Source organism: Archocentrus centrarchus, unplaced genomic scaffold (genome assembly GCF_007364275.1).
Source record: "Archocentrus centrarchus isolate MPI-CPG fArcCen1 unplaced genomic scaffold, fArcCen1 scaffold_26_ctg1, whole genome shotgun sequence".
In the NCBI taxonomy this organism is placed as follows: domain Eukaryota; kingdom Metazoa; phylum Chordata; class Actinopteri; order Cichliformes; family Cichlidae; genus Archocentrus; species Archocentrus centrarchus.
The window spans coordinates 1,065,196-1,078,970 of NW_022060256.1; the positions used below are offsets into that span (position 1 = coordinate 1,065,196).

Sequence of the window (13,775 nt, forward strand, 5' to 3'; positions counted from 1 at the left end):
TATGACCAGCACCTGTAGTTTTAAAACTCATCCCACCTGTACCATACAGAGGAGCTCTGACAGATTCATGTCCACGAGATATTTATATTAAAAGTTAATTTTGTTAGACTCATGTTGATACCTTTATGGCTCGTTTACACCACTTCATTAATCTCTCTATCAGGCTTAGATTTCTTTGCCTCTAATGAGACATTTGCTTAAACATGCATATTTAAATCTGAGGATTCAATTATTCAGCTGAACTTCTCTCTCCTGGGTTTCTAGAGTGCAGTGGCAGTATGGCCTCAGCATCATCTGGTGAGTCTAGTCATGCTTTAGTTCACTAATGGTCTGTAACAAATGAACAAAAAGTTGAGTTTTAGTTAAATTTTTGTTGTAATAATAATGTAGAGAAACTCTAATATAATGTATAATCTAATCTAAAATAATATAACTTAATATGGAATTACTACTTTCATTTACATCTGCACTTATTACTGATTATTTGGTATTGTCCGCAAACCTGTAAGTTTTAGGCAGTGATGTGCAGCCTAAGTTTCACTAGTTTTTTTGTATATTTTTGTGTATTTCTGACAGATGACCAGCAACCCTTGATGCATAGCCAAAGCTATGAATGGCTGCCACCTGACAGTGAGTTGAACTGAATTTAGCCAAAATTAAGCTTTTCCATCAGATGCATGTTTTTCCATCATTAGTTGGTTTAAACTTCAGAAAACAAAACTCAGCAAAAGTCAACAAACAAAGATTTTATATTTCTTGGTTAGAAGTTAGATTTTAAGCTGGGACAGTACAAAAGTGATGGGTTGCATTATTTGCTGAATGCTGTTTATGTGAATGTGAAGAGAGTCGATGAGTGTGAGCTTTTTAGAGTAGCAGGTAGTGTTTAAGACTTCAGCTTAACTGTTCAGTTAAAGCTGGAAGTGTCAGTCACAGAACTGAAAACAATGTAGTGTAGTGCAATGATTTTTATATCTAATTTATAATATACTGTGTATAGCTCACTGAATGCGTTTTTATACATAGTTTATCCTCTTTTTATTGCAGTGTCTGCACTCCGGATTGTGATATTTGGAAAAAGTGATGAGAAAAAAACAAAGATGGGTAATTTTATCATTGGAAAAGAAGGTTTTCACAGTCAAAAATCTCCCATCTGTACAGCACTTTGTGGAGAGTGGAAAGAAAAAATACTGACTGTGATTAAAACTGTTGATCTCTTCAGTATATCTGAGGAAACCGTTCAAGAAGAGTTGAAGAAGTGCTCAAGTCTTTGCCTTCCTGGACCAAATGTATTGCTGCACTTAATTAAGCCTTCAGATTTCAAAGAGGCAGAAAATCAGAGGCTGAAGTTCATCCTGAGTTTCTTTAATGAAGATGCACACAAACACTCAATGGTCATTATAACAAAAAATGAGAAGGGAGATTATTCCTCAGCAAATGAGTTAATTAGGGACTGTAACAACCAGCAGTCAACAATAAATCTTGACAGAAATAATTATCAAGATTTCATGGAACAGATAGAGAGCATAGTGAAAAACAACAGTGGAAAGTATCTGACCTTAAAAACACCTGATTGTTCAAAATCCAGTGTGAACCTGGTTCTGTGTGGGAGGAGAGGAGCAGGGAAGACTTCAGCAGTCAAGGCCATTTTAGGTCAGACTGAGCTTCATTCAGTCTCCAGCTCAGAGTGTGTTAAACATCAGGGAGAGGTGTGTGGACGCTGGGTTTCCCTGGTGGAGCTGCCTGCCTTGTATGGAAAACCTCAGGAGACAGTGATGGAGGAATCACTCAGGTGTATCTCCCTCTGTGATCCTGAGGGTGTCCATGCCTTCATCCTGGTCATACCTGTGGCTCCCCTCACTGATGAAGACAAAGCAGAGTTAGAGACCATCCAGAACACGTTCAGCTCTCGAATCAGTGACTTCACCATGATTCTGTTCACTGTGGAATCAGATCCTACAGCTCCAGCTGTTGATAACTTTGTGAGGGGAGACACATACATCCAGGAGCTCCAACAGCGATGTGGAGGAAGATTTGTTGTTCTCAACATCAAGGACAAAGAGCAGATCCCAGAGCTGCTTGATTTTGTGAACAAAATGAATACATGCTGCTATACAACAGAAACATTTGCACATGCTCAGATAGATAAAGTCACTCAAGTACAAGCTGAACTTAGAGACCTGAAGAAAAAGATCACTGGTAAGTAAATTTTCAGTTTAATCTTTTTAATGGCTTTGTAGACCTAAAGCTGTACTTTCTACTGTTTATCAGCTGATGAATTAACTCCAGGCCTTATTATTCTACAGGTTCTGGTGAGAAGCAGAGCCCAGAGTGTCTCAGGATTGTGCTGATAGGAAAGACTGGCAATGGAAAGAGCTCATCGGGATGCACGATTCTAGGAAGAAGGGAGTTTAAAGCTGAATCGAGTCAAACATCAGTCACCAAATGTTGTCAGAAAGCACATGGTAAAGTGGACGGTCGTCCTGTTGTTGTGGTCGACATTCCTGGACTGTTTGACTCAACTTTGTCAAAGGAAGAAGTTTGTGAGGAGTTGGTGAAATGTGTCAGTCTTCTGGCTCCAGGACCACATGTCTTCCTGTTGGTGTTACAAGTTGGTCGACTAACACCAGAGGAGAAGGAGACATTAAAACTCATCAAGGAAGTCTTTGGGAAGAATTCAGAAAAGTTCACCATCGTTCTTTTTACAAGAGGAGATACGCTGGAACATGAGGAACTGACATTAGGAGAGTACATTGAAAGAAAATGTGATGATTCCTTTAAGAAGCTGATCTCTGACTGTGGAGGAAGATGCCATGTATTCAATAACTATGATAAACAAAACCGCAAACAAGTCAGTGAGCTGATAACAAAGATCAGCACTATGGTGGGAGAAAATGGAGGCAGCTGCTACACCACAGAGATGTTCCAAGAGGCTGAAGCAGCGATACAAACGGAGATGGATAAGTACTTCAAGGAGAACAATGAAAAAATGCAGAAAGAGAGGGAGGAGTTGGAAAGAAAGCACAAGGAGGAAATCGAAGAAATGGAAAGACAAATGGAAAAACAGAGGGCAGAAACTGAACAGGAAAGAAAACAAAGAGCCCAAGAAATCAGGGAAATGGAGGAGAACATCAACAAGGAGCGTGAACAGAGGAAGAAAGAACAGGAAACAAGAGAAGAAGAAGAGAGGGAAAGAAAAACAGAGGAAGAAATTCAGCAGCAAGAGTGGGAACAAAAACTAAAAGCTTTGGAAGAACAAATAAAAACACAATCAGAAGAAAAAGGAAGCATTGCAGAAAAGCTGTTGCAGAATAAAAAACGCATGAGAAAAAAGCGAGATGCTTGGGAGCAAGAACGAAAAGAATGGTGGGAGGAACGACAAAAACAGGATGAAGAAAGAAAGCAGGAGGGGCAAACAAAGTTCGAAAGTCTCCAGAAAAAATATGAGCAGGAAAAAGCAAAAAGAAAAGAAGAAGATCAAATCCGAAAAGAACAGGAAGAGAGGGAGAGAAAAGAATTAGATGAAAAATATCAGGAAAAACTCGAAATAATGAAAACAAACTATGAAGAAGAGGCCAGAGAACAAGCTGAAGAGTTCAATGAATTCAAAGAAACATACACCAAGAACTTTGAAGCTCTGGTAGAAAAGTTTAACGATGAACTGAAGGACCTGAGGCAAAAATATGAAGGGCAAAAAAGTGACTACGCACTTTTAAATGAGCTCTCCAGCCACAAAGAACAACAACTGAAAGATGAATTAAAAGAACTAGAAAATAAATTTGAACAAGAAGGGAAACACATCAAAAAGAAACAAAAGAACAACTGCAGAGTAGCTTAACAATCCTTAATTTAATTTCCTTTCTGTAGTAGTGAGTCTGTCACAGCTGCCATTTAATTATCATGCAGAAGTTGAAAGTAAGGATTTTTAATGTTTTTTAAAAAGTAACTCGTGTATTTTTAACATTAATTGAAATTTTTTCTAATTTGTTGGGTAAATAAAACCCTTTCTGGCAGCAGCATCAGTGAGTAAGAAGTGTTCAGTATTTGTAGATAAGAATGAAATATGTCTTCTTTTTTTTCCTCTTGTATAAACTCTGTTATGATCTGCTGGCATTCATTAACATTTGTGACAGAAATCTTTCCTCCTACTAGAACATGTTTGTGCACAGCTTGCTCCCTCCATGTTGTGGGCTTATGATGCTTAAACAGGCGGAGCCTTGAATGCATTTTTCTGGATTGGACCCTGAATGACTGCAGCTTTGTTTCAAAACACCAGCTGAACTCGATCCACCTTCCTCTCCTGGCTTCTACCACATTTACCAGCAGTTAGTTCTTCCAAGAGAAGTAAGAAGAGTAACTGTGGACATTAAGAACTCCAGGAAGTCTGATTTTTTTTTTTTTTTTTTTTTTTTTTTTAGGATTTAGGAGTTTAGGCCGGTTACTTGTCATTTGTTTTTGTCCTTTGATTTATTGTCTTTCTACTGTTGAAGATTAATGTTAAAAAGTGGACTTTCCTTTGCTACCTGAACTGCTACAGAATTGTTGTTTATTTTATTAAAACAAACTTTCTTTGTTACATTTTTTAAGTGCATTTTTTAACTTTACATGTGATTTGTATCTGGGCTATGTTTTCTGAATACACAAAAGGTACGAATTACTGGAGGTCTTCATTGCATGTGAACATTATGCTGTCTATACTACGGTTAACAAAATGCTTAATTGTTAACAGATTGGTAAATACCATACTTAGTACATCCATGTTTTTTGCTCTGCCTGTGTAAATTATGAGATGATTAGTATTTAAGCTTGACAACAACTGCAGATACACTAGAGCAACTGTTGCAATTGTTGTATGTAACTTTATTCTGGTTGTTATGAATTATCATATCTTCTGTTTCTATAAGTTGATCATTTGTTTTCTATTGTTTTCTATATTGTTGTCCCTTTTATCTTGATGAGGACACACACACACACACACACACACACATACACACACATGATTTAATCATGTGAAGTCAGTGATGTTGCAACTTGAGTCTTGTGTAAACATACGTGATTTAATCATGTGAGCGAGTGAAATAAAACAGCTGCGAAGGAGGCCGTCCTTTGGGGACCTTTTCCTCTTTGTTAGTGGACGGTACCCCTTGCTGCAAGTAAAATTAAGAGTTGTGTGCTTTGTTCCATGTTTTATCAAATGATCTGAACCTATCAGCAACTCAGCAGATGGCTTGAGACTAACCTATAGTAGTGTTGTACTACTCAATATTGGTCTTGGTCTCAAGACCGCTTTTTGATGGTCTCGGTCTTGTCATGGACTCGGACATTGAGGATTCGGGATTTTATGTCAAGACCAGACAAGACCACAGCTGTGGAAATATCACTAAATTGCCAGAATATTGTCCAATTTATTTGTTAACATCTTTGCTTTTATTGGATGCAAATCGTACTGATTCAACTCCAAAAAAGATTGCGCTCCTCTGCCTCTCAAAGGAGACTCTGCTACGGCTAGGTCGCTGCTATTATCGCCGCTTGCACCTGTATCATTTCACCGTAGTTTGCAATCTACCACAGAGCACGGACTGTTTCATTCACAATGTGCATGTGAGCTCGGTGGAGCGAAAAGAGCTTTTGTTCCTATAACCACCTGAAAACCTTTACTGGGAAACAGCTGGAGGTCCTTCATCAACCACCTGATCAGCAACATGGAGAAGAGAACTTTGTAGCTGCTCCATCCACCGCTGGAAATACTTTTAGCAGCTGGAAATGTGGATGTTTGTAATTTCTGCAAACACATTAGTTGAAGGAAACGGCACTCTGGAACACATAAAATGCATGATATATAAATGTAACTTTCCTGGATTATATGCAAAAATTATCACTCTATCGATCTAACAAGACCTGATTTAGAGTTCTGCATTGGTCCTTCGTACATAACTGAAAATCGTCTGTGAACCAAACCTGACATGCACCTTGAGAAATGCAACTGCAGGTTCACAAAGACTGCCTAGGCTTCAGAGGTGCTTTCCAGTAGCATCGTAGGCCCCGTCACTCAGTTAACAAGCAGAAGTGGCATTTAGCGGTTAGCATTAACTTACTAATTAGCATTAGCGTTAGGGCTGGGCTGGGCTGAAAAATATTTCTTGCTAGAAACTTGTAGTTAGCATGGCCATCAATGACAGCAGATAAGTAAGTTGTTTCTGCCCCATTAGTACAGTACATTGAGCTACTGGTGGGCAGATCGATCCTAATATCGAAAATATCAATACAACTTTGGTGTTGATATTGATCAATATCAGTATAATGAGATCGATACTTTAGCTTCAACTTCTCTCCTGTGTGCAGTGCTGCGGTTTCATCAAAGATGCGAGCTCCTGTCACAGCAAAGAGCATACACACTTAGTCCTTTACACTTTATACTGTCACATGACACTTAACCCTCTGAACTTGTTTGTTTTTACTACCCTTTCAGCTTGTTCGTGGACAAAAATGGCCACTAACAAACAGAGGGCATAATTTTTTACATTTTTCTTGTTTTTTGATTTTTTTTTTGCATAACGTTCTTAACATCAGTTCTTCACGTAAATGTAAAATGTTCATTCCTTTTTTATTTATTAACCCTTCAAATGCCAGCTTGTTTGAACAATGCACTTGTTGGCAAATTACCTCAAAACTGAATACTTTATATATTCTCAGTACTATGGGATTCTCTTGTATTATCAAAAGTACAGCCTGAGATATGTAACTGATTAATAAGAACACTGATTATTATGCATTAATATTTTTTTGCAGGGAAGGCAAAATTGAAAAAACTCCCTTTCAGCTTGTTCGTGGCCAAAAATGGCCACCTCATGTTTATATTCAAAAAATGTTCTAAAATTAACATTTTTTAACCAATTTTCACACTTTCACAACTTGATTTTTTAAATTAGCATCAGTCCTTGTCATTAGAACCAAAATTTGATTCAAACTCTAAATTTTAACCTTTTAACATATTTTACTCGGGGAAAAAAGGAATTTGCTATGAAACATTTAAAGCAAATATAAATTTGTACAGCTTTTTTATTTAAGAAAAAAAATCTAGAGTTTAGTGAATGAAGGGACATTTTTTATTAAATTTTGTATTATACTTTCTAAACAATCTACCTGGAAAAAAGTTTGGATTTGTTCTTGAGTGATGATTTTATACGTCATTTATGAAAAAAAAAATCCAGACATCAATATATGGGGAAAATTGCTTTCTTAATGTTGTATTGTTTCAAAAAAATAACTCATTTTTTTACCTATAAACTTTGCCCAATTCTATCCTGGATTTTAACTAATTAAAGATCCAAAGGGAAAAAAAAAAAAAAAAAAATCTCAAACCAGTTAAACTTCATGAAAATTCTTCACAATTATTAAAAAGTATCGGTATCAGTATCAGCGATACTGGCCCTGTTTTTACACTGCTCAAAAAAATAAAGGGAACACTCAAATAACACATCCTAGATCTGAATGAATGAAATATTCTCATTGAATATGTTGCTCTGTACAAAGTTGGTTGTGCTGACAACAAAATCACACAAAAATCATCAATGGAAATCAAATTTCTTAACCAATGGAGGCCTGGATTTGGAGTCACACACAAAATTAAAGTGGAAAAACACACTACAGGCTGATCCAACTTTGATGTAATGTGCTTAAGACAATCCAAAGTGAGGCTCAGTACTGTGTGTGGCCTCCACGTGCCTGTATGACCTCTCTACAACGCTTGGGCATGCTCCTGATGAGGTGGCGGATGGTCTCCTGAGGGATCTCCTCCCAGACCTGGACTAAAGCATCCGCCAACTCCTGGACAGTCTGTGGTGCAAGGTGACCTTGGTGTATGGAGCGAGACATGATGTGCTCAGTGTGAACCTGCATTCATCTGTGAAGAGCAGAGGGTGCCAGTGGCGAATTTCCCAATCCTGGTGTTCTCTGGCAAATGCCAAGCGCCTGCACGTCTCCTGGTGTACTGGCCTGTCTCCTGGTAGCGCCTCCAGCCTCTGGACACTACGCTGACAGACACAGCAAACCTTCTTGCCACAGCTCTCACTGATGTGCCATCCTGGATGAGCTGCGCTGCCTGAGCCACTTGTGTGGGTTGTAGAGTCCGTCTCATGCTACCACGAGTGTGAAAGCACCACCAACATTGAAAAGTGACCAAAACATCAGCCAGAAAGCATAGGTACCAAGAAGTGGTCTGTGGTCCCCACCTGTAGAACCACTCCTTTATTGAGTGTGTCTTGCTAATTGCCAATAATTTCCACCTGTTGTCTATTCCATTTGCACAACAGCGTGTGAAATTGATTGTCAGTGTTGCTACTTAAGTGGACAGTTTGATTTCAAAGAAGTTTGATTTACTTGGAGTTATATTGTGTTGTTTAAGTGTTCCCTTTATTTTTTGAGCAGTTTATATATATATATATATATATGACGTGGGCTTCATAAATAACTGGCAAAGTTTCTGGGGAAAACCTGGTCTTGTTAGGAGAGACGGCATCCATCCCACTTTGGATGGAGCAGCTCTCATTTCTAGAAATCTGGCCAAATTTATTAACCCTCCTAAAAACTGACTACCCAGGGTTGAGACCAGGAAGCAGAGTTGCAGTCTTACACGCCTCTCTGCAGCTTCTCTCCTCCTGCCATCCCCCCAAAACCCCATCCCCATAGAGTCGGTGCCTGCTCCCAGACCACCAAAAACCAAAGCTAAAATCAGCAAAAAGCTATTTAAGCATAAAAATTCAAAAACAATAAATAATACAGCTTTATCAACTGCACCAAAGAATAAAACAATTAAATGTGGATTGTTAAACATTAGGTCTCTCTCTTCCAAGTCCCTATTAGTAAATGATTTAATAATTGATCAACATATTGATTTATTCTGCCTTACAGAAACCTGGTTACAGCAGGATGAATATGTTAGTTTAAATGAATCAACACCCCCGAGTCACAGTAACTGTCAGAATGCTCGAAGCACAGGTCGAGGAGGAGGATTAGCTGCAATCTTCAATTCCAGCTTATTAATTAATCAAAGACCCAGACAAAGTTTTCATTCTTTTGAAAGCCCGACTCTTAGTCTTGTCCATCCTAATTGGGAAAATCAAAAACCTGTTTTATTTGTTATTATCTATCGTCCACCTGGTCCCTACTCAGAGTTTCTGTCTGATTTCTCAGACTTTTTATCTGATTTAGTGCTCAGTTCAGATAAAATAATTATAGTGGGTGATTTTAACATCCATGTAGATGCTGAGAATGACAGCCTCAACACTGCATTTAATCTATTGTTAGATTCAATTGGCTTCTCTCAAAATGTAAAGGAGCCCACCCACCACTTTAATCATACTCTGGATCTTGTCCTGACATATGGCATAGAAACTGAAGACCTAACAGTATTCCCTGAAAGCCCCCTCCTGTCTGATCATTTCTTAGTAACATTTACATTTACTTTAATGGATTACACAGCAGTGGGGAATAAGTTTTATTACAGTAGAAGTCTTTCTGAAAGTGCTGTAACTAAGTTTAAGGAGCTAATTCCTTCATTGTTATGCTCTTCAGTGCCATGTGCCAACACAGTGCAGAGCAGCTACCTAAACTCTGCTCCCAGTGAGGTCGATTATCTCGTCAATAGTTTTACATCCTCACTGCGTATAACTTTGGATACTGTGGCTCCCCTGAAAAGGAAAGCTTCAAATCAGAAGTGCCTGACTCCGTGGTATAATTCACAAACGCACAGCTTAAAGCAGATAACCCGAAAGCTGGAGAGGGAATGGCGTCTCACTAAATTAGAAGATGCTCATTTAGCCTGGAAAAAGAGTTTGTTGCTCTATAAAAAGCCCTCCGTAAAGCTAGGACATCTTACTACTCATCATTAATGGAAGAAAATAAGAACAACCCCAGGTTTCTTTTCAGCACTGTAGCCAGGCTGACAAAGAGTCAGAGCTCTGTAGAGCCGAGTATTCCTTTCACGTTAACTAGTAGTGACTTCATGGATTTCTTTACAAATAAAATTTTAGACATTAGAGAAAAAATTATTCATAACCATCTCAAAGATTATTCTTCATGTTCGGCTGCTTTCAGCACTGCTGGTATTTGTTTTGACTCTTTTGCTCCAGTTGATCTTTCAGAGTTAACTTCAATAGTTACTTCCTCCAAACCAGCAACATGTTTGTTAGATCCCATTCCTACTAGACTGTTCAAAGAAGTCTTTCCAATTATTGATGCTTCAATCTTAAAAATGATCAATCAGTCTTTATTAGTTGGCTATGTACCACAGACCTTCAAGGTGGCTGTAATTAAACCTCTGCTTAAAAAGCCATCACTTGACCCAGCTGTCTTAGCTAATTATAGGCCAATCTCCAACCTTCCTTTTCTCTCAAAGATCCTTGAAAGAGTAGTTGTAAAACAGCTAACTGATCATCTGCAGAGGAACGGTTTATTTGAAGAGTTTCAGTCAGGTTTCAGAATTCATCACAGTACAGAAACAGCATTAGTGAAGGTTACAAATGATCTTCTTAGAGCCTCTGACAGTGGACTCATCTCTGTTCTTGTCCTGTTGGACCTCAGTGCAGCTTTTGATACTGTTGACCATAACATTTTATTACAGAGATTAGAGCTTGCTATAGGTATTAAAGGTACTGCACTGCAGTGGTTTGAATCATATTTATCTCATAGACTCCAATTTGTTCATGTAAATGGGGAGTCTTCTTCACACACTAAGGTTAATTATGGAGTTCCTCAGGGTTCTGTGCTAGGACCAATTTTATTTACAGTATACATGCTTCCCTTAGGCAGTATTATTAGAAAGCACTGCATCAATTTTCATTGTTATGCAGATGATACTCAGCTTTACCTATCAATGAAGCCAGATGACACACATCAATTAATTAAACTGCAGGAATGTCTTAAAGACATTAAGGCCTGGATGACCTCTAATTTCCTCCTTCTAAATTCAGATAAAACTGAAATTCTTGTTCTCGGCCCCACAAATCTTAGAAACATGGTGTCTAACCAGATACTTACTCTGGATGGCATTACTTTGGCCTCCAGTAACACTGTGAGAAATCTTGGAGTCATTTTTGACCAGGATATGTCCTTCAATGCACATATTAAACAAATATGTAGGACCGCTTTTTTGCATTTGCGCAATATTTCTAAAATTAGAAACATCCTTTCTCAGAGTGATGCTGAAAAGCTCATTCATGCATTTATTACTTCTAGGCTGGATTATTGTAATTCATTATTATCAGGCTGTCCTAAAAGCTCCCTGAAAAGCCTTCAGCTGATCCAAAATGCTGCAGCTAGAGTACTGACAGGGACTAGAAAGAGAGAGCAGATTTCTCCCATATTGGCTTCTCTTCATTGGCTCCCTGTTAAATCTAGAATAGAATTTAAAATTCTTCTCCTCACATACAAGGTCTTGAATAATCAGGCACCATCTTATCTCAAAGACCTCATAGTACCATATCACCCCAACAGAGCACTTCGTTCTCAGACTGCTGGCTTACTTGTGGTTCCTCGGATACTTAAGAGTAGAATGGGAGGCAGAGCCTTCAGCTTTCAGGCGCCTCTTCTGTGGAACCAGCTTCCAGCTTGGATTCGGGAGACAGACACCCTCTCTATTTTTAAGATTAGGCTTAAAACTTTCCTTTATGATAAAGCTTATAGTTAGGGCTGGATCAGGTGACCCTGAACCATCCCTTAGTTATGCTGCTATAGGCCTAGTCTGCTGGGGGGTTCACATAATGCACTGTTTCTCATTCACCTTATTTACTTTGTTTATACTCCACTCTGCAGTTAATCATTAATTGATATTAATCTCTGGCTCTCTTCCACAGCATGTCTTTCTCTCCCCTCAGCCCAACCGGTCGCAGCAGATGACTGCCCCTCCCTGAGCCTGGTTCTGCTGGAGGTTTCTTCCTGTTAAAAGGGAGTTTTTCCTTTCCACTGTCGCCAAGTGCTGCTCATAGGGGGTCGTTTTGACTGTTGGGCTTTCTCTGTATTATTGTAGGGTCTTTACCCACAATACAAAGCACCTTGAGGCGACAGTTTGTTGTGATTTGGCGCTATATAAATAAAATTGAATTGAATTGAATTGAATATATATATATATATATATATATATATATATATATATATATATATATATATATATATATATATATATATATATACAATTCAATTCAATTGAATATATATATATATATATATATATATATATATATATATATATATATATATATATATATATATATATATATATATATATATATATATATATATGCTTTTTGTGTACTCGATTTGTTAAATGCAATGTTTAACACTGTGAACTGTGCATTTGGGCCCTGTTTGTTTATTTATTTGTATGTTTTAAACTTTAAAAACTTTACATTTTATATATATATATATATACAGTATATATATATATATATATATATATATACACACACACACACACACACACACACATATATATACATACAGATTTTACATGCAGAAAATTAAAGATGTTCACTATTTGGACGATGTTCTGCGCTCATTTTAATGAGTTTCCTTATCTTTCTCTTTTCTGAACATTTTTTCATCATGACAGTAAACTTTAAAAGCTTTTGTTGTATATTTGTTGATAGTTGTGTTTATCTTTATCTCCTGGTTTTCTTTTTTTCTTTTTTTGGAGTTAATAGCTCACATTATCCAGGTTTTAAACCATTTCAAAATGTCCTGCTTTCAGTTGCTCCTCCCAAACCTCCTCCCATATCAGTCATTTATGAATCTGTGTGTGTGTGTGTGGGGGGGGGTCTCTAGTGAATTTCAACACATTCTGCTTTTTAAAGAAATGGATTGAATATTAGAATTAAAGATCTCAGCATGTCTCAGGATTTTTTTGCCAAATTACTTTTTGTTTCTCAAAAAACAATATGTGCAGAAAAAAATTGATGGTAGATTTTATATTTTTATGTTGGTATTTTAGTTGTTGTGGGAAAACTGAGCTTTGCCTCTTTTGCTTCCTTCTCAAAATCACACATTACATCCATAAAAGGGCAAACCAACATAAACAGAGGCGTGATTACCTGTACAGGTAAACTGAATTCTAAATAAGCATGTCTTTTATAACAATCTACATACCTACAAAACCATTCTGCCATGCTATACAGAATCAATGCTGGATGTCCTGAGTGAGTTCTGCTGCTCATGAGTTCATTCATCATCAAATCTGGACAGTTTAGCTTCCACCGTTTCTTTCTTCTGACCAAAATCCAAAGTGTTTCCAAATGTGACCGAGTGTTTAAATCAGTCTCTCTGGAGCTGAGGTGGGCTCTGACCTCTGCCATTGTTACCATGTGGTTATTATTAAATTATTCCAGGCCTAAATTGTTTTTTAAGACTGAAAAAAAAGGGACCATGGATAAAAATAACTTTGATTCCTAATCAGTTTATGTGACACTTTGGTTAAGGGCCTTGAATTAAAGCTGAAAGTCTGCAGTTTGAGTTCAAATCCACTGTGGTGGTGTACAGAGTCATTATCCAAGTACTTATGGACCTAATTACAAACATCTACTGCTTACTGTTCTTAAATGTATAAAAACAAGCTCGAAGAGTTACTAGAACCAAAAAAAAGAGTTTTTAATACTCAATAAAAAAGCAGGACAAGTATTATGAACTGCCTTCACCGACAGCCTAAAGATGCTCTGACACTTCCACACAGTATGAAGTACTGCAGGTGGATATTGCTCCGTTACAGACTGGATGTGGTGGTCAGTGTT

General features: G+C 37.7%; 1 protein-coding gene across 1 annotated transcript; it reads left to right on the plus strand.

Annotated features, from left to right (window-relative positions):
- The first annotated feature begins 278 nt into the window (after positions 1-278).
- Positions 279-3,835, plus strand: LOC115775879 (GTPase IMAP family member 8-like). Its single transcript, XM_030723392.1, has 3 exons — positions 279-297; positions 1,045-2,196; positions 2,304-3,835. The coding sequence occupies exons 1-3, from the start codon at positions 279-281 to the stop codon at positions 3,833-3,835; spliced, it is 2,703 nt and encodes a 900-aa protein (XP_030579252.1).
- Positions 3,836-13,775: the final 9,940 nt, after the last annotated feature.